This window comes from Podarcis liolepis, assembly GCF_965112155.1.
Source record: "Podarcis liolepis genome assembly, chromosome: 15".
Lineage (NCBI taxonomy): Eukaryota > Metazoa > Chordata > Lepidosauria > Squamata > Lacertidae > Podarcis > Podarcis liolepis.
The window spans coordinates 4,717,385-4,738,133 of record NC_139566.1 but is presented as its reverse complement, the minus strand read 5'-3'; the positions used below and the strand labels follow the sequence as shown (position 1 = coordinate 4,738,133).

The window sequence follows — 20,749 nt, the reverse complement described above, 5'->3', positions numbered from 1 at the left end:
ATATTTCCAAGTAAACATGTGGAGGGGTCAGTGGTCCAGAGCTGCAGAAAGCTTGAATTATATCATTTACTGAATTAAGAGTGCCGTCTACAGACAGACACATTGCAATTGGTTATTTTTGGCACATGACCTATTTCAAAGTGAAAGGAAAGGGCTGTCCAGCCCTGGTGGGTGTTCTCTATCCTCCCCCTCCCCCTCCCAACATCTAGACACAGACAATCCCCAAAGAGTGGCTTTTACTGGTAAGTGGGCAGAATGGAGAGAGAAGGGCAGACCAGACAAATTTTAACTTTTATCTATAAAGCCAGAGATAGGCAAAGAAACAGCCCTTGGATTCTATGTGGGCAGGATACCAAAAGGACACCATGAGGGTTGTACCCAAGGGGCCAAAAACTGAACAGCTGATTCATTTTGAGCATGTTCATCCTGCCTTTCTAAAACAAAAACAAAAAACACTTGAGGCAGCAAACAGAGATTGAAAGCACATCTGGAGGAGAGGGAGAAAGAGCAGATTCAAAATTAAGGTGAAATTAAAAATATGAGACTTGAACAATAGCAGAAGAAAGTGCCTGATGAAAAAGGAAACCTATCAGAAAGTGGCAAGTTTCAGCTGCCTGCAAAATGTGAGCTAGGAGAGTGTCTTATGGCAGGATGTTCCACTGCTCTGGAGCCAGCACCAAAAAGGCTCTACTTAGTATGCCATACCAAGAAGGGTTGGGCTCAGAAGATGACCCCAAGCACTGAAAATCAACAGGTGTAGGGACTGATCAGCCCCCTTGACAGAAGACCAGCAAGAATAACTTTGTGGCACTGGTGCTACAAAAATAAAAGAAGATGGCTGCACAACTTTCCCTGGCCTGTTTGACAAGTCTCACTTGCCAAAAATCTTACCCAACAAAGAAACACACCAGGAGCTGTGAGTGGTGTTGGAAGGCCTGATGTAGCCCTGAAGTGGTACATTTCAAAGGCCTACCACCATATTATCTGCTCATCCCTTGAGAACTTTGACTCCAGACGATGTGTGAGAATGAGCTAGAGAGAAATTGTAACAAAATCAAGACTTTTCAAACCAGCTCTTCAGAGCAGCTCCCAGGAAATCAGCTGCTATGGGGTAGGGGAAAGATGCATTTGAAAGCGGGTGGGGACAGAGAGAAAAAATGAACTTCTTTACTGTCTGAAAGTGTCCTGTTTGGAAGGACATATCTATCTTCTATCTCCAGGCTTTCTGACTTACAGTTTTCACACTGCAGGTTTAAACTGCTGCCTTCTTTCTATATGTCATACTGTTGTCTAAAAATAAAAAAAAAAAATTATTCTTGTGGATATAAATATTAAATCCACACTCTCTCTATATATATATCCAGGCTTTCTGACTTACAAAGTTTTTACACTGCAGGTTTAAACTGCTGCCTTCTATATGTCATAGTGTTGTTTAAAAATAAAAAAAATCTTATTCTTGCGAATATAAATGTTAATAAAATCTACACCCTATAATCACTCAGGGGAATTCAAGGTCTCATTCCTTCCTAAAGCATGGAATACAAAGAGGGAAACATACCATCCCCTGAAGTCCAATAAGGTGATTGATGGTCAAAGGTTAAGAAATCTCCCTTTTCAGTTATCTCATCCATGCCCCTCCAAGATGTACACTTCAGCCCTGCAGCCTGCTGCTCTCTGATAGGAGAAGAAAGGTAAGAAGCTTCCCTCAGGACCGGTGGACTCCCACCCAGAGGAGTCCAGCAACCCAGCCTCTGAAGCCTGCCCACAACTCTGTGGCAACCAACTACACCACCCTTCTTCCGAAAAGACAGATCACACCTCCCCTTCATTTAATGACATCAAGGGAAAGGATGACTTATGCACATGCTCCCACTGACCCCGGGACTGCAACAGCAAAAACCCCTCACCATAATTCAGGAAGTGGGCTGGACCCTGCTCCAATCATTCCCACAGAAGGAGCCCCATCACTTCCCATTCTGCTTTTGTCCGCCTCCCACCACCCACAAAAGGGTCTCAACTCCTCCTGACCTGCAAATAATACTCCTCCAACTCCAGAAAAAAACAAACACATGCATGAGCTCAGACCGCAAGCCAGTCAGCCAGCTCCTTCCTTTAGAGAGTGCCCAGTGTCCACACAAGCCCCCTAGGGGGAATAGACTGGAAGTCACTGCCCCAAGGACCTCCCTGTGTCCCCTGCTCGCATTAACCTTCCCCACCCTCAAACACTAGGAACCTATAATGCTCCCTTAAGACAGATAGTCAGAAGCTTGGGTCTGTCTAGTTCAGTACTGTCTATGCTAACTGGTAGATCTCCAGGCTTTCCAGCAGGGACTGATGGGATCAAACATGGACCCTTCTATATGCAGAGAAGGTGCCCTACCAATGAGTGACAGTGCTACCCCATAACGCTTTTGCTAAACTGAAAAGGAAAACAGAAAGTCATTCATACACAGAAGGAACTTTGAGGACTCAACCCGCAACCTCAAACCACCAATCACTTGCTTCTCCACGAGGGCCGTTCCTTGGGATCTACTGCCCAGAGAACTGCCTACAACACAAGTTATACCACAGTCTCCACATCCACCATAAGGAAGGTCCCACTCCTTTCCTTCAGGAAAGGGGGATGGCCCCTCCTGAACACCCCCACCAAAGCAGGGACTTGTTTCCTTAAGCGACCCCACATCCCACACAAAAATATGTTCATTCCCAGAATCCTCTCTCCTTATGCCAAGAGGTGCAACCACTCACTCACCATATGCTCAGTGTCAGGCTCCCACTGCGCCCGTTTGGGAGATCCCTCTCCAAAACCCAGCAATCACCCCCAGTTACTGGAAGATCAAGGACCACCATGACAGCCCCTTTCTCAGGCAATGAGCCCCACACTGAAGGAGGCACTTCATTCATCAATGCAACACGACCCCCAGGACGCTCCACCCCAAAGAAGGGGATTCACTGCCTCCTCATTGCTCAGCAGAAAGGGTCTGGTTCATTATATCACCCTATACACACCCGCCAATCCTAGGGACTCTGCCATCTCTAACCTTCCATCTTTATTTAAATTTTATTTAACAGCAAGATTATACCCAAACCTCCTATTCTCTGAAATCTGCCATTTTAGTATATGGTTGCAGTTTTAAACAAATTGTTGTTGAACTCTGCCTTCTCAGTGCTACTTACAAGCAGGAAGGTATCTTTTCAATTAATGGAATCTGCCATGGGGTGGTGGAATACATCCCCCCACAACTCTCTGGAGCCTTCCCATACACCCCACATTCAAGGCCAACTACAGCACTCCCCCTGCTGAGAAATAAGAAAAAGGCCCTTCCACACCCCACACACTGATCGCTCCCCAAATAAAGGCTCCCCAAACCCATCACCCTTTTCACCCCTAACCTGAAGCCCCCTCCCCAAATAAAACCCACAACCACCTTCCTGCCTCCCTCTTTGGAGGGAGTCCCATAACCCACCCCATATATTCCCTCGCAAGCAACATAAGACCTGCCAGCTGTCTTGCCCCTTCTCCCCCCCCCATTTCCTCTAATTTGCCCCCCCCAGGAGGGGCAGAAGTCACTTTTCACCCCCCAAAACCCCTTCCCATAAGCAGCCCACAATGTACCCCTCTTCCAAATATTCCCCACTGAGTGCTGGGGGGGGGGAGAAGAAAGCTGTAGATTTCCTATTGTGGGGTGGAGGATTCGGTGTCCCAAATCTACAAGGGGTGGGAGAGACTGACACCCCACTGTGAGTGGGGGTCTCATTCACCTCCCCCCTAAACTGTCCCCCACTCACAGGGGGAGCCGGTCTCTTTCTCCTCCTCCTCCTCCTCCTCCTGTAAATTGGGGGAGCTGAGACCCTTCAATAAAACAGCTCCCCCCCCCGCCCAGACACCTGTGTGGGGTTCATTTACCCCACATAAAGATGCAAAGGCCCCCCCCGCCCCAATCTTTCTATTCCCCCCCTCCATGCAGCCCCCTTACTCACACGGGGGTCTCAGAGGAACACATTTTAAGACCCCCTCCCCAAATATCCCCCCTCCCCCCCACAGAGAGGGAATTCCCCCCCCCAACCAACGCTCCTCTCCGAGATTTAACACCCCCCCTCCTCGCCACAGAAAAGGGAGTCACAACCTCGCCCCTCACCTGAGGAAACGCCGCTGCTCCCCCCAGGCTCGGGCCCGGCCGACGCCATTTTACCGCTTCACCCTCCTTTCCGCCTCCTTTTCTTTAAAAAAAATTATTCCGTATTATTATCAATTTAAAAAAAAATAGTATTTTTTTCGCCGCCTCGCTTTGCCTCACGGCTGGAATCCTCTTTTTCTTGTTGCTTTCTCCACACCGCTCTTCATCACCATCATCATCCTCACCACCACCCCCCGGCCTCTTCACTTGGTCTCGCCCGCCTCGCTTCGAGCCGCGACTGCGGGCCGCACCACCCGGGCGCTCCGAGGGGTTGCCACGCCTCCTCCCCCGACCCGTCTCCGATTTTTCACGTCCGCAACCCCCGCTTCCTCTCGTGGACCCGCCCAAACGGCGCCGGGGCAAACCAATGCACGTAAAAGGGGAGGGTGGAGCGTCAGAGCGGCGGCTGGGCGAGATGGGGGGGGCGGGAAGCTCTGCCTTGTTTATAACGGACCGCGGGTAAGGGGACCGGTACTGCGCATGCGCCAAGAGGGAAGTGGGCGGCCGAGGCTCCGGAGAAGGCGGCCATGCGTCGCGTGGAAGTGGGCGGGGCTCCACGGCATCTCAACGAGCGCTGGCCTAGTTGACGTTGCCATAGCAACGCCAGGCTGCGCTACCCCGGGCCCCTGAGGGATGCTACCTGATGCAGTCACACCGTTGCCATGGCAACGCGGCCTTGTTCAATCTGTGCAGTGAGATGACCTGATCAGATGTGGCACCACATATTATTATTATTATTATTCATTTATTATTAAAAATAGCATCAGAAACTCTAATAAAGATAACAACCCCCTCCACTGTATCAAAATTAGCTTTTGCATCCTGGCAAAAGAGCTTTATGTAATCTCACCAGTGGCATCACATCATAGCCAGTGTCAGGATGAGATAGAAATGCAATAAAATAAATAACATTAGCAATGTGAATAAAAAATAGCACTAGCATCACGGCAAATTAGCATTACGCATTGGGTCTCCAGCATTATTTAACACCATTTTAGTTAGTGGTGACAGAGGGCGCTGGGGAATCCAGATCTAACTACTCTTCACTTTGGAACAAGCATGCAATATCTCTTCACTGCCCCTCAGCTGCAGAATGCATTTGCTTTTATCTCGATTAGTAAGGATTATCGCCCTCTCCCCTTTTTTAAAAGCAGCACAGAGAGATTATCCGAAAGCCATTCCTTCTGTTGCTGTCCAGAGATCAGAGCAATGCTTTGGCAGATATTTTACAGTCCAAAATCACCTAATGAAATCAAACCACTCCGTTTTACAATTGGCCTTGTACCCCAAGCCTTTGCAAGAAAAAGCAATATCTCCATACCATTTCCTTCTACCCTGATGAGTTTTACCTGAAGTTTAACAAACAGGTTGAAAGAAGTATGCGGGTGTGTATGTGGAAAATTCTGACTTCTATGTGGCTGTATTGTAGCTTACTATATAAAAGTCTCATATCTTTAGCTCCACCTACTTTCCCCTCTGGCCCTGCCCACTATTGACAGGTGGCCCCCAAAAGGCTGCCTCTGACAGAATGTGGCCCTTGGCCTGCAAATGGTTCACACCACACCTGTATAAAATGGACCTAACTCTGTTGAGTTGTGCAATCTTTTCAAAATAATAATAATATTTTATTTATATCTGAAGCCGGGCTCAGAGCAGCTAACAGCAGTAAAATAATACAACAAAATCTATTTAAAGGAGGTGCTCTTCGGTGGAAGGCACAGATTCCTGTTTTGCTCCAGGCACAATTCTGAACAGGAACTGGAAGAGAGAGAAAACCCTTACCAGGAAGTCTTGCATCACTTAGGCAAGCTTGGTTCCCTTTTCGATTTCAGACGGTGTTAAGAGGCTAACAATCCAAAGGCCAAACCAGCAGCTTAAACGACAAAGTGGAGGTCGCTGTGCTCAGTTTCATTAGGCAGCTAGCTCAGATCACATCAGATAAAATCTTGGCCAGCTTCCCAGAGGAGGAGGAAAGCTCAGCAGGGAAACTCCAGAGGCTCCCTGCTCATCATCACATTTTTAGGCCCTGGAATCACATATACATATAAAAACCAATAAACTCGGGGGAGTGACATAAATGGACCTGAATGGAAGCTTAATTCAAACTCTCTGACCTTTGCTGCATAATTAGGCTCCATAGCCCCCTTACAACTCAACAGATCACCGGTAATCTTATACTGAGGAAGTTTCAGTGATCCCATCAAAGCACATTTTGAAGTTCTTACTTACCTCCAGTGGTAAGCCACCATGCCACACATTTCATTATAAACCAAATCCTGAAACTTTTCAAGTAAAATAGTCTACCATAAATGAAAGCACATGCCACATTGATCATGACTTCACCAACAAAGTGGTGACAATGTTGAAAACGTGTGATAATTTGACTAATAATTATAATTTTATTATTTATACCCTGCCAATCTGGCCGGGTTTCCCCAGCCACTCCCCAGTTACAACGTATCTAAAAACTTTATTAAAACATCAGTCCTTAAACTTCCCTAAACAGGGCTGCCTTCAGATGCCTTCTAAAAGTCAGATAGTTGTTTATTTCCTTGACATCTGAAGGGAGGGTGTTCCACAGGGCAGGCACCACTACCGAGAAAGCTCTCTGCCTGGTAACTTCACTTCTTGCAGTGTGTGATACCATCTATGAAGTAACTTCTGTGAAATTTCACAAACAGAACTAGAAACTGATTTTAATGGATGAGTGGCCCCTATTTTGTTCCAGTCTTGAATCTGAATTATATTGCCTATATCCAGTCCTGGAACTCAATATGAACACCTCCCTCATTCTCTTAGAATGGCAATGGCACTCACCTGCGTGGTGCCAGAAATAAATTCCAATTGAAAAAAGCCTATTATCTAATTCGCAGACTTTCAACAGTGGTTCCACAGTACCATAAGTAACATGCAGGGGGTTGGATTAGAATGATGATGATTGGACAAGATGGTCCAGTTTTCCACTGTTACGATTGATGATGATTGGACAAGATGGTCCAGTTTTCCACTGTTACGATTCTATGTACCAATACATGAAAAGCTAAGATGGTTCTTCAGCCCTGAGAATGAAGTCACCAGTGGAATGGAACCTCCATTCAAAGAGCCAGCCAACCTCTGGATATCAGTTGTGGGTGGAGGGAGAGGGCAAATTGCAGGACTTGTGGGCTTCCTGGAGGAATCCATTTCACCAGTGTTGGGGGTGGGGTGGTGGGTTAGCCTTCATTCAGCAGAGCAGAGCTGGCATTCTTGGAAGAGTCCACCTGCAGATACTAGCCACAAGAGGCAGATGAAACTTTTAATTTTTTTATTAAATTTGATGTTAAATTCGTTACAATTTTTGAAGAGCAATAAAAATTAATTGGTAAAAAAGAGAGGTAGATGAAACTTTCAAATGCAAAAGTAGTGCACTTTGGAGTGGTGCTGCTTTGCAGGCTATATGAACGCATCGTCTCTGCTTGCTTTTGGAGACAGAATGCTGAATGGAAGTCGCCTTTAGTCAACCAAGCAAGTTTTATTCTTGCTACTCTCCTCGCTATTATTTACACAGCACCATCTATATACTTAGGGACGCGGGTGGCGCTGTGGGTTAAACCACAGAGCCTAGGACTTGCCAATCAGAAGGTCAGCGGTTCGAATCCCCGTGACGGGGTGAGCTCCCGTTGCTCGGTCCCTGCTCCTGCCAACCTAGCAGTTCGAAAGCACGCCAAAGTGCAAGTAGATAAATAGGTACCGCTCCGGTGGGAAGGTAAATGGCGTTTCTGTGCGCTGCTCTGGTTCGCCAGAAGGGGCTTAGTCATGCTGGCCACATGACCTGGAAGCTGTACGCCGGCTCCCTCGGCCAGTAAAGCGAGATGAGCGCTGCAACCCCAGAGTCGGCCATGACTGGAACTAATGGTCAGGGGTCCCTTTACCCTTTACCTACATAGTTACCACTCTGCAAAGGGCAGGGGATTAAGCAAATGCATGAAAAATAGGCCTATCGGAGCATGATTGCTAAGTGAATTTCTAGTTTCTGCAAGGGCATTAATAAAAGGAGGGTGTCTTATGAACACCCAGCTTTCAGATCCTCCCCGGAAGCGTCTTGTTGGAAAGATGCTGAATCCTTAGGCTTGTTTCTCACCCATCGACTTTCTCGACGTTCGATTCCCCCATTCCCTTTCCAATCTCTGCGTCGACACTCAACTAATCGTGTCTACCCACCATCGCCGTTAGCTCGGCGCTCGATGACTCATCCCTCCAGTCATTCAAGCGGAGGCGTTGCGAATAGCCCCGCAACGCAGGGCGCGTGGTCGCGAGCCGACGGCATCGATCGCCACTCCGCTCTCTCCCCGGGGAAAGACTAAAAATGGCGGCGGCGGCGTCCGCTTCGACGGGCCTGGCTGGAGGCCGAGCGCCGCGGCGGACGGCAGGGAACCGGCTCTCGGGGCTGCTCGAAGCGGAGGAAGAGGACGAGTTTTATAAGACGACGTACGGGGGCTTCACGGAGGTAGGGGGCGGGACTTGGGTTGATGGGCAGCGGCAGGGGGCGGGGTAGGTCCAGGAGGGGGCGGGACCCCGAGCTCATGGCCGAGGCGGCGCTTGCTTGTGATTGGCTGGAAGGAAGGCGGGATGGGCGGGGCCACAGAAGCATAGGTCCAGTTTAGTTTGTAGTGTGTGCAATACGCATAATATAAATATTAATTTCTGGAAACTTTGAACCAAGAAGGTCCAGCACTTTCTTTCCAAAGGAGGCTGCACTTGGGGAGCCCATAAGCAATTCTACCTGCATCTTCTTTTCTGCAACAGGTCGCTTGGTGGTAGACTGCTCCTGGAGAGGGTGGTTTCTCTTAGTGATGGTGGCTGAATAAGTCATTTTGGTAGAGAGAGGGAAGTATCTCATTTATATCCTACCTTCCTTCTGCCAGGAGCTCAAGGCATAGCTGTCAACTTTTCCCTTTTCTTGCGAGGAATCCTATTTGGAATAAGGGAATTTCCCTTAAAAAAAGGGAAACGTTGACAGCTAGGGAGCCTTCAGGTAGCCTACATAATTCTTCCCCCTCATTTAATTCCCACAACGACCCTGTGAAGTAGGCTAGGCAGTCACCCAGTCAGCTTCATGGCTTGAGTGGGGATTTGAACCCTGGTCACCTAGGTCCTAGTACAGGGGTCTGCAACCTTTAAGACAAAAAGAGCCACTTGGACCCGTTTCCGAAGAAAAAAAAACTGGGAGCCGCAAAACCATTGCGACATTTAAAATAAATATATCTGTAACTGGAAATATATGTGTAACTGGAAAAAATGTAATAAAAATTATTATAAAAAAAAAATATAAATAAATATATCTCCGGAGCCTCGATCTGACAGCGGGCGGGAAGGTGACGTCGGGATGGTGCGTGACTAACGCACGCACCGCCCCCATGCGACGTCACAGCCATTACAGCGTCTGCCACAGTGGGGAGTGTCGGGGCGCACAATGCGCCTCCTCCCCTCGCTAGTATCTGCCCCGGAGCCACGGCAAAGGTGTAAAAGAGCCACATGTGGCTCCGGAGCCGCGGGTTGCAGACCCCTGTCCTAGTATGACACTTTAACCACACTGACTTTGTATGTCCTGTCCCATTTTCTCCTTTTTTAGTCATCCTCTCTCCCAGAGAACCTAGGGGGGTATATGTGATACCCCCACCTCACCCCTATTTTTAGCTTCAAAACCTCCCTGCAAGGTTTAGGCTGAGAATTCAGACTAAGCGCCAAATCTCTACACCATGCTGGCTGGCTGGCTGTGGTTGTTTTTTTTTTGCAGAGATATGACTCAGAAGCCAGAGTGGTGGAGCAAGGATATACAGTGGTGCCCCGCAAGACGAATGCCTCGCAAGACGAAAAACTCGCTAGACGAAAGGGTTTTTCGGTTTTGCGTTGCTTCGCTAGACGAATTTCCCTATGGGCTTGCTTCGCAAGACGAAAACGTCTTGCCCTTTTTTTTAAAAAGCCGCTTGAAGAGGCGCAGTTGCGACGGACCGTGCTTCGCAAGACGAAAAACATCGCAAGACGAAAAGACTCGCGGAACGAATTATTTTCGTCTTGCGAGGCACCACTGTACAAGGTGTGGCTCAGGGTGGGCAAAGATCTGCTGGGGTTGGCTGGGGCGACAGGGCATGGCAAATTGAGTCTCTTGCCATTGCTGTTCAGAAAGAGAGCTCTCCTCACCCAACCATCTTCTCTCGGCTGCCCTGCAGGAATCTGGTGACGATGAGTACAAAGGCGACCAGTCGGACAGTGATGACGAAGTCGATTCCGACTTTGATATTGACGAGGGAGATGAGCCCAGCAGCGATCAGGATGACAACGAGCCCAAGAGGAAGCGGAGGGTTGTCACCAAAGCCTACAAGGTATGTGTAACAGGAGATGGGCAGAGCCGGGCACACGGATGCCCTCCTGAAATGCCAAATCCGTTAATGGGAGAGAGCAGGGCTGGTGGGAATGCTGAGCGCCAACTGCAGCAGTGTCTGATCTGCTCTTGTGTCTCCACTGAGAGGCAAGCAAAGCGGAGCGGAGCATTTGCCCGGCTGCATTGAAACTGCCCCCACTGCTGCAATGGAGACTGCTGGGAGTGCGGAAGAAGAAAGTGGGAAGTGTTTGTGTGCAAGAGGCAATATTCCTGTCCCCTGCGGATCGTGGGATTATCCGTGGGGTGGGGTGGAGTTGGCAATCTTCCTGGGGTTTGAGGAGAGTGGGCAGCACCTGCGAGGAGCCCCTGTGGGAAGTCATTTTAAGAACTACCATTTAGCTTTTTAAGGACCTGAATTTTCTTTTCCTCTTACCTCCCCCTTCCTTTTTACCTTGAAATTTTATTGACTGTTTTCACATAACAAATTATTCCAGCAATTATGTTTCCCCCCTCCCACCCCTGCATACCCCCCTCCCCTCTACAACTTCCCTCAGTTCCTCTTTCTGATTAGCACATTTTGTTCTCTGCATATTATAAAAAATGTAAAAATCTCTAAGTTATCCATCTATTATATTAACAAATAAATTTGTGTATGCTTATTCAAAACCTGCCAGGGAGTCCAATTCATTTTGTTGTTTCTTTAAATACTTTGTAAAAGGTCCCATTCTTCTCTGAAGTCACAGTCATCCTTGTTGTGCAGTTTGTGCATCAATTTTGCCGGTTCCGCATAGTTCATCAGTTTTTCTTGCCACTGTTCTTTTGTCGGGGTTTCTTCATTCTTCCATCCTTGTACTATTAAAACTCTTGTTGCCGTTGTCGCATACATAAATATGCTCTTCATTTTCCTTGGCAGGTCTTTCCTTTTGTGTCCTGCTTTCTTAGACCATGAATCTAGAAGAGACTGTCTTGTTTTTGATTGATTGTACATAAGTTGCTCTGGGATATTTTGTTGGTTGAAGAGTTGGGGGTGGGGAATGCTCTAAATAAATGCATCTTAAACTTGGTTTCTTTTGTTTGAAGCCATTTTAGTAGAGGCCCATGACTCTAATTGTAGGGTGCTCTCTAGTTATTTTAGGTTTCCGCAAAGTCAAGAAATTGTAAGCTCTGACCTTCCATGCTTTTTAAACACCTGGTGGCTTTTTGTTCTCCTGATGAATCACATCTATAAACCGCCCTTCCTAATTTCTGTCGTTTGAATCCTCCGTAGGAACCCATCAAGAGCCTGAGGCCCAAGAAGGCAGACGCGCCCGTAAGCAGCTCCCAGAAAGTGAGAGAGGAAAGGCTGGCCCCAGCCGAGCTCCAGGATGACCTTGGAGACAGTAAGTGCCCATTTTGAGTGTGCATTAATTAAAAAGTCTCGGATTCCTTTTAAACCAGAGATGAGGATGCTTTCTCAGCCTGAAGGCCATATCCTTTCATAGGCGACTTTCCAGGGGCTGCATGCCAGTGCTGGGCAGGGCCAGAAGAAGAGTGGTAGAGCGAAGAAGGTGATGCTCAACCTTTGCACGGAAGGCCACATCACAGCTACACAAAAATCAGTGATTTCTATGCGCGCGCACACACACACACGAATGTAAGAGCAGCCAGGCATCTGGATCAGGCCAATGGGAAGCCCACAAGCAGCATCTGAGCACAATAGCACTTGTCCCTCCTACAGTTTCAAGCAGCTAGTCTTCAGAAACACCTCTGACAGTGGAGGCACAGCAGAGCCCTCATGGCTAGTAGCCATTGCTGTCACCATGAATTTGTCCAATCCTTTTTTGAAGCCCTCCCAAGTTGGTGATCCCTGTTGCTACTTGCCAGAGCGAGTTCTGTAGTTTAACTGTGTACTGCCTGAATAATAATAAATAATAAATTTTATTTATACCCCACCCTCCCCAGCCTAGACTGGGCTCAGGGTGGCTAACACCCGATATAGAAACAAATTGATTGAAATACAGTGGTGCCCCGCAAGACGAATGCCTCGCAAGACAGAAAACCCGCTAGACGAAAGGGTTTTCCATTTTTGAGCTGCTTCGCAAGACGATTTTCCCTATGGGGTTGCTTTGCAAGATGAAAATGTCTTGCAAGTGTTCCGATTTTTTTCCGCTTCCCCCCCTTTTTCTAAGCCGCTAATAGCCTTTTAGCCGCTAATCCGCTAATCCTTTAATAGCCGCTAAGGCTTTAATAGCCGCTAAACCGCTAATAGCGCTAATCCGCTAAGCCGCTAATAGGGTTGCTTCGCAAGATGAAAAAACCGCTAGACGAAGAGACTCGCGGGATGGATTAATTTCATCTTGCGAGGCACCACTGTACAACTCAAAAACAAGATTAAAATACAACATTAAAACATTAAAATACAGCCTCATTTCAATGGAAACTGAAATCAAAAAGTTTTTTTTTGGGATGAAAACGTCAAGTCTTCACCAAGGCTAACTATCCAGACTGGTCCTACATGGGGCAGAAAAAAGCCAGGGAAGTCCCCAAATAAGAGTTCCGTCACAGGAGGAGAAAGGAAAAAAGAAGGGGGAGGGGAATCAAATTGATTCCAAGCCGAAGGCCAGGCGGAACAACTCTGTCTTACAGGCCCTGCGGAAAGAAATCAGATCCTTTTATTTGCCCTGAATCTTCCAGCTTCATTGGATCTCCACGAATTCTCGTGTTACGAGAGAGGCAGACAAACTTTTCTCCATATCCACTTCCACACCTTTCCATTCAGGCAAGGCCTTATCGCTGTTCAAAGGCATGCTGTCATTCTTGATTATTTTAGTTATGGATCGCTTCCTAGGAGGCATCCCTAAGTGATTTATAGTTGCCTTCCTACCAGGCAGAAACACTCCAGAAGGGAGTGAATCAGGGCCTGTGAGGTGTTAGACCTAGGGAGAAGTGGGGTGGCTTGGGGAGTGGAGGTGTGGCTTGTGGAGAGGCCCAAGGGCCAGTTAGAAAGGCCTGGAGGGCCGTGCTTGAAAGTCCCAATTTGAAATGCTCTGCTCTCCCTCTTCTTGTTTCAAACTCCTTCCTCCTAACCCTTGCCTGCTCAGGCCGCAAACACATGCGCCAGTCGACGACCGAACACACGCGGCAGACCTTCCTACGCCTGCAGGAGCGCCAGGTGCAGTCGAAACGCAAAAAGGGGGCAGGCCCCAGCTACGACCGGCCCCTGACCCAGGAGGAGTTGCTGGAAGAGGCCAAGATCACAGAGGAGCTCAACCTGCGCTCTTTGGGTGAGTCAGGTCCTGCGGTATAGCAAAGTTACTAAAGTAAAGGTAAAGGGACCCCTGACCATTAGGTCCAGTCGTGGTCGACTCTGGGGTTGTGGCGCTCATCTCACTTTATTGGCCAAGGGAGCCGGCGTACGGCTTCCGGGTCATGTGGCCAGCATGACTAAGCCGCTTCTGGCGAACCAGAGCAGCGCACGAAAACACCGTTTACCTTCCCGCCGGAGCGGTACCTATTTATCTACTTGCACTTTGATGTGCTTTCGAACTGCTAGGTTGGCAGGAGCAGGGACCGAGCAACGGGAGCTCACCCCGTCGCGGGGATTCGAACTGCCGACCTTCTGATTGGCAAGCCCTAGGCTAGCCCACAGCGCCCCCCGCGCCCCCTAGCAAAGTTACTAAGGTAAAGGTAAAGGTACCCCTGCCCGTACGGGCCAGTCTTGCCAGACTCTAGGGTTGTGCGCTCATCTCACTCTAGAGGACGGCAGCCAGCGCTGTCCGCAGACACTTCCGGGTCACGTGGCCAGCGTGACAAGCTGCATCTGGCGAGCCAGCGCAGCACACGGAACGCCGTTTACCTTCCTGCCAGAGCGGTACCTATTTATCTACTTGCACTTAGGGGTGCTTTCGAACTGCTAGGTTAGCAGGCGCTGGGACCAAACGACGGGAGCGCACCCCGCCGCGGGGATTCGAACCGCCGACCATGCAATCGGCAAGTCCTAGGCACTGAGGTTTTACCCACAGCGACACCCGCGTCCGGCAAAGTTACTAGTCCATAAGAATTATCCAGGAACGGATGCGCCTTATGTCAAAAGTTTGGGGTTGTCAGGAGTTTCGCTTCCTTTCCTCTGTGCAGAGACGTACGAGCGCTTGGAAGCAGACAAGAAGAGACAGGTGCAGAAGAAGAGGAAATGTGTGGGGCCCACCATCCGCTACTACTCGGGGACCATGCCCCTCGTGTCCGACCTCGGCTTCAAGGAAGAGAATGTGGACGTTGAGGGGTAAGGGTTTTCGGCTTGCCCCTGGGATGGAGCAAGCTGGATGTGTGAAGCAGTAGGCCCAAGTTCCTAGTCCTTAAGAATTTTGTCAGGCGTGGCTTGCCTTTCCAGGCATATTTTGAATCTGGGAGCGTTGTCGGCCTAAAAAAGAAAATGAGAGAGCCCACTTTGTCTCCTAGTGCACAGAAACTGCCTGGTCGCCTGGTGGGGATTCCACTCACCAAAAGTGACTAGGCGAGTGGTTATTCACAGCCTTGGGTCCATTTCTATATCCAGGCCAATTGTACGTCCAGTCCTTTAGAGACCTGCATTTCTGCAAGTCGCAAACTAAGAACACACTCTAAATTTTATAGCGGGTATGCATTGCTTAAACTAGCGTACGGACAGAGAGGCTCGATTATTACTATTTTCAGTCGGGCCTCTCTACCCATTATCTACCTTCACCACTGAAGCCTGGAATACTACTGTGCCTCTGAGCATGTGCAAATTTTCTTTTCCTTCTCGCTGGGCGACCACAACTGGTAGAATGGGAGATCATATACCTTCCCTTCAAGCATTTAAGGGAAGGGCTCTAGCTCAGAATTGGAGCGTCTGCTTTGCATTCAGAAGGTCCCAGGTCCAATCTCTGGCATCACCAGGTAGGGATGGAAAATACTATTCTCTGAGACCTCCAAGAGCTTCTGCCAGTCAGTGTAAACAACATGGTTCTAGGTGGACCAAGGGTCTGGCTGGGTATGAAACAGCTTCCTAGGTTCCTATTTAAAACCAGCCCTTCATTCGGAGCAATGAGGACTAGAATCTTACTACACTTTAAGTGGAAGGGCTATAGCTCAGTGGTAGAGCATCTGCTTTCCATGCAAAAGGTCCCAGGTTCGGTCCATGGCATCTCCAGTGCCCCTTGTCTGGACTGCTGCTGCCAGTCAGTGTAGACAGTACAGTGGTACCTCAGGTTAAGTACTTAATTCGTTCCGGAGGTCTGTTCTTAACCTGAAACTGTTCTTAACCTGAAGCACCACTTTAGCTAATGGGGCCTCCTGCTGCCGCCGTGCCGCCAGAGCACGATTTCTGTTCTCATCCTGAAGCAAAGTTCTTAACCCAAGGTAATATTTCTGGGTTAGTGGAGTCTGTAACCTGAAGCGTCTGTAACCAGAGGTACCACTGTACAGTGGTGTCTCGCAAGACGAAAATAATCTGTTCCGCGAGTCTCTTCGTCTAGCGGTTTTTTCGTCTTGCGAAGCAACCCTATTAGCGGATTAGCGCTATTAGCGGTTTAGCGGCTATTAAAGGCTTAGCGGCTAAAAGGCTATTAGCGGCTTAGAAAAAGGGGGGGGGAGCGAAAAAAAATGGCAAGACTCGCAAGACTTTTTCGTCTTGCGAAGCAGGCCCATAGGGAAATTCGTCTAGCGAAGCAATGCAAAAACGGAAAACCCTTTCGTCTAGCGGGTTTTTCGTCTTGCGAGGCATTCGTCTTGCGGGGCACCACTGTACTAAGATAAATGGACTACTAGCCTGCCTCACTAGGACTTAGTTGAATACCATGTCCATTCACTTCAGTGGGGCTACTCTGAGCAGGACTAACAGGTGCCACATAATACCCATCCTGCATTTGCAAGAACTTGATCTTTTAGTGCAGCAGCACCTACACTTCGGAACTCCCTGCCTATTGACGTCAGGCAGGTGCCTTCACTGTGCTCTTTTCGGCACCTGCTAAAAACGTTTTTCTTCAGGCAAGCCTAATCAGGCCTTTAGAAAGTTGGTGCCAGTTTGAATTGGTTTTTATCTTAACTTTTCGTACATCTTAAATGCTTGTAGATAATTTTTTGTGTGAAGCTGTTTGAGGCTCCCCCCTCCAAAAACAATATTCAGGTGGTGTGTAAATTTTGTGAAATTACAAATAACACTGGACCCCCTTTCCCACCTGCTTCAGTTTGGACCAGGACATGCAGCCCCCGCCCCTGGAGGCCCCACCAGCACCTTCCGCCTCGGCCGCCAAATGTTCGCGGACCTTCATCACTTTCAGCGACGACGAGACTTTCGAGCGCGTCTTCCCGAAGTCTCGGGCCCCCAAGCTGCCTGTGAAGGAGGTCTGCCCCGTCACCCACAAGGCCGCCATCTACCGCGACCCCATCACCGACATCCCGTACTCCAACATACGGGCCTTCAAGATCATCCGCGAGGCCTACAAGAAGTACATCACAGCCCATGGCCTGCCCAACGCTGCCGCGGCCGCCCTCGGGGCAGGGCCTCCCATGGCCGACTCCAATGTCCGAGCCACCAGACAGAAGATCATCATCAAGCAAAGCGTTCCGAATACGTAGGGCATGGGACCTTCCTTGCTGACTCCACGTCCTGTTTCCGCAAAACGGCTGTTCATAGCAAACATGAGAAAATAAATAGGCATGGAAGTAAGAACTGGCCTTCAAGGGAGAAACAGAGCCTGGTTATAAGGTCATTGTAAGAGTTTCTCAAACGTTCCAGTTTTGTTCCTCTCCCTTCTGTTCAAAAACCGTTAGAACAAAGATAATCTCTGGTCATAATTCCTTTTCCAGTAATGTAATCATTTTCAGAACGTCTGTCGGCAAGAGACCGTCTTGTTTCCGGTGTTTGGCAAGCCAGATATTCCCCGAGATTCACAAATCAGCTGCTAACCACCTCCAATTCCATTTTCACCACAACGGCCTTGTGTTGAAATGCCTGATTTGATTGCCTCTGTGTTTGCGATCCGTTCTTATCATACTACCACCAGTAATGTTTATATACAGCTTAAGATGCAAAGTCCCTGAGTAGCTTACACAGGACGTTAATTCAGAGAGAAAAAATGCATATACAGCATTTAAAACCAAAAATACAAAGAAATGCATCAGTAAAAAATGGAGAAGCCATCAATGAAACATTCCTTTAAATATCAATAACGAATATAAACATATATAAATGCCTGCTTAAAAAGATGGGTCTTTGGGAGGTGTTGAAAGCTTGCCATTGTCTCTGCCTCAGGAACAGCACACAGAAGGGAGCCTGACCATTGGCCAGGTTGACCGGGGCAGAGGAGAGTCCAAACAACAGCTGAAGCATCCCAGGTTTCCCATCCCAGGTTGAAAAGATAAACCCGGCAATGGGATTTGGGCAAGGCTCTCAGACCAGGCAACCAAGGCATTTTAATCACAATGTCTCCTTTAAAAAAAACCAACCACCATCGCCCCACATTTTGGGCACAAAGGTCGATGCCAAACTTCTATTGACTGCTCACAGGTCGAAAAGCGCCCACTATTCCTAGCTGATTTGTTTTGGCTGCCTGTCCAAACGGTGGGCGTTACGCATCCAGCAAGCTATGGAACAGATCTGCGTCCCAATGGGGCCGCCGTTGAAAGAGTGCGTTGCCACAGGTGTCAAGTCCCTGTTCAGCTTCGCTGGGGAGTTCCCATTGGGAAACTCGTAAGTGCAGTCGATTGCAGTGGGGCTTGCTATCAGACAGCCCTTTCAGAGGAGCAGCCTGTATTTCCTTTGTAGCCGTATCCTTCTCTGTTGTCAGGTATGAACTCTGGTGCCTTGTGGGTCAAAAGTTGGACACCAGACCAAATGAGGCCCACGCCTGCTGCAGGAGAGGGGAAGGTTTTGTGGAGGCCTTTCCACGAGGGCCAGAAGGTTGTTTTCCTTTGCAAATTGGGGGAGGGAAAGCTATTTTTGTTGGGTTGAAGAAAAATGATTCAAGTCTGACTGGATGGTCAAACGAGGCTGAGCATCTGAGCAGGACACAGGCGTGTGGGAACATGAGTCTGCAGCCGGCGAACGAGAGCTGTTAGCGGGACAAAGTCGTGGATTTTTTTATTAACTGAAAAAATACTATCATTTTTTTTTAAACAGTTTCAACAGCCTGTAGAACATTTCTCTGAAAATAAACGGCTTTAATGTGACGTCTTCATCCTTGTCTCTCGCCTTCCTCGATTTTAAGGCTGATGTTGCCGAACTGCAACTCCCTGACCAGTTTGAACCCAGGTCTTGCTGGTCCTTGGCTTGGTCCTATGACTCATGCCACTTTGTCACACTAAAGCCTGGGATATTTCAGTCGGTAGAGCATGAGACTCTTAATCTCAGGGTTGTGGGTTCAAGCTCCATGTTGGGCAAAAAAGATTCCCGCATTGCAGGGGGTTGGACTAGATGACCCTCGTGGCCCCTTCCAACTCTGATTCTATGCACTTCTGGAGGGGTACAGGTGTCCACCCACCCACAATCCCTAGTGGCTGCCTTCATCTGCTCTGCTTTGATTGTCCACCAGGGGGCGACACCACACCGGGTACCACCACGATTCCTATCGTAGGCCAAAACCCAACCTTTCATGCCTATCGGAGTGACCTTTACCAGCCATGGGGATTCCCTTCTCCCCGATACTCACAGAGGAGCTTCCAGAGGTATAAAAGCTGTGGGTTAATTCGAGCCAGCGAAGGAGCCTTCAGGATGTGCAAGGAGCGTTCATTCTTCTGAACGTGAGCAGAGTGCTTTTTTCCTTAGTCGCAGAGCAGCTGTGCCTCGGTGGTCGAGCATTTGCTTGGCATGCAGAAGATTCCAGGTCTGATTCCTGGCACATCTGGGTAGGGCTGGGAAAGGCTCCTGGTGCAAAACCCTGGAGAGCTGCTGCCAGTCAGCGCAGGCAATGCTGAGCTGGATGGACCCAAGCGTCTGGCTAGGTATGAAGAAGCTTCCCAGGTTTCTTATTTAAAAACAGCCCTTTTTTCAGAACCATGTGGACGATGATTTTCCTTTGCATTTAGGGGAAGGGGTTTAGCTCAGTGGAGAGAACATTTGCTCTGCATGCAGAAGGTCTCAGGTTCAGCCCATGACATCTCCAAGGAGCGCTGGGGATATTCTTCACCAGAAGCCGTTGTGTAGAAGGCTGCGGTTCCTTTTGCATCCTCCTTTTCTGGGTCAGATAGCAGAGAATTTGAGTCTTTTGCAGAGGGAAGACGAGTTTCCCCCAACCAGTTCACTATCTCAGCAGGCTAAGCTTTTGTTTCTGTTTGCACACAACCGTCTAAAAAGAAAAAAAGAGAGAAGGGGTGAGGGAGGCAACTCTGAGGATCCTGGAAAGTGGAGGGCTGAATCCGTGAGGTAGCATGATAACTATTTTACTCGTTTCTGCACCACAAATTTCTCGTATTTTTTCTTAAATATCTGTAAACCTTTGTCATAAAACATATCAATGTATCAAAGCGGTCTGCAGCAATAAAACCATATAATAAAAACCATTAAAAAAGTTAAAAACAAACAACAATTAACAATTGTGCAAGGATGTCTTCTTAATTGCTTGCATAGAGAGGGTAGGTTATAAAAGTTTCTAGCAGGTGTTTAAAAATGGGAAGGCACCTGCTGAATCTCCAGTGGCAGAGAGTTCCACAGGACTGGGCCCAATGGCACTAAAGTGTTTCTTGTCAACAGCCTCATTTCACCAATGCCGCTCCTGCAGATGATCTCAGTGACCGAGCTGAGTTCAGGCGGTCCCTGAGACCTAAGCACAGGGGTCAGCGAACCTTTTCAGCAGGGGGCCGGTCCACTGTCCCTCAGACCTTGTGGGGGCCGGACTGTATTTTTGGGGAAAAAATGAATGAATTCCTATGCCCTACAAATAACCCAGAGATGCATTTTAAATAAAAGCACACATTCTACTCATGCAAAAACACACTGATTCCCGGACCGTCTGTGGGCTGGATTGAGAAGGCGATTGGGCCGGATCCGGCCACTGGGCCTTAGTTTGCCTACCCATGCCTAAGCAGTTCAGGGCTTCAAAAATTAATATGAGGGGACCTTGGGTAGTAGATGGCAGGTGGTGCAGATGTTTTAACAGCGGTGCCACATGCTGTCAGCCAGATTTCCCCATCATGAGTCTGGACTCCACATTCTGACCCAGCTGGAGCTTCTGAACCAGCTCTAAGGGCAGCCCCACACAGAGCACACTGCAGTAGT

At 48.5% G+C, this 20,749-nt stretch overlaps 2 protein-coding genes across 13 annotated transcripts in view; one reads left to right on the top strand and one right to left on the bottom strand.

Annotated features, from left to right (window-relative positions):
- PIP5K1A (phosphatidylinositol-4-phosphate 5-kinase type 1 alpha) overlaps positions 1-4,651 on the bottom strand; it is a 44,894-nt gene extending 40,243 nt beyond the window's left edge. For 3 of the 12 annotated variants that reach the window (XM_083477081.1, XM_083477079.1, XM_083477088.1), the window contains exon 1: positions 4,140-4,593. Coding sequence is in view for 9 of the 12 variants with exons in the window: in XM_083477079.1 (XP_083333205.1) it covers positions 4,140-4,188 (49 nt within the window). In the remaining 3 variants the exon portion in view is untranslated. Of the gene's footprint in view, positions 1-1,558; positions 1,683-4,139 lie in introns of those variants that run through there. The other 9 variants (XR_014519566.1, XM_083477087.1, XM_083477086.1 and 6 more) reach the window with 8 other exon arrangements.
- Positions 4,652-7,512: 2,861 nt separating this feature from the next.
- On the top strand, positions 7,513-18,705 carry VPS72 (vacuolar protein sorting 72 homolog). Its single transcript, XM_083477294.1, has 6 exons — positions 7,513-8,664; positions 10,388-10,540; positions 11,807-11,918; positions 13,620-13,802; positions 14,653-14,797; positions 16,722-18,705. The coding sequence occupies exons 1-6, from the start codon at positions 8,524-8,526 to the stop codon at positions 17,110-17,112; spliced, it is 1,125 nt and encodes a 374-aa protein (XP_083333420.1). The 5' UTR covers positions 7,513-8,523; the 3' UTR covers positions 17,113-18,705.
- The last annotated feature ends 2,044 nt before the right edge of the window (positions 18,706-20,749 follow it).

Coding starts and splice junctions, on each gene's coding strand:
- VPS72 (XM_083477294.1), top strand. CDS start 8,524: ATGGCGGCGGCGGCGTCCGCTTCGACGGGCCTGGCTGGAGGCCGAGCG. Junction 10,541..11,806: donor TTGTCACCAAAGCCTACAAG/GTATGTGTAACA, acceptor AATCCTCCGTAG/GAACCCATCAAGAGCCTGAG. Junction 14,798..16,721: donor GAGAATGTGGACGTTGAGGG/GTAAGGGTTTTC, acceptor CACCTGCTTCAG/TTTGGACCAGGACATGCAGC.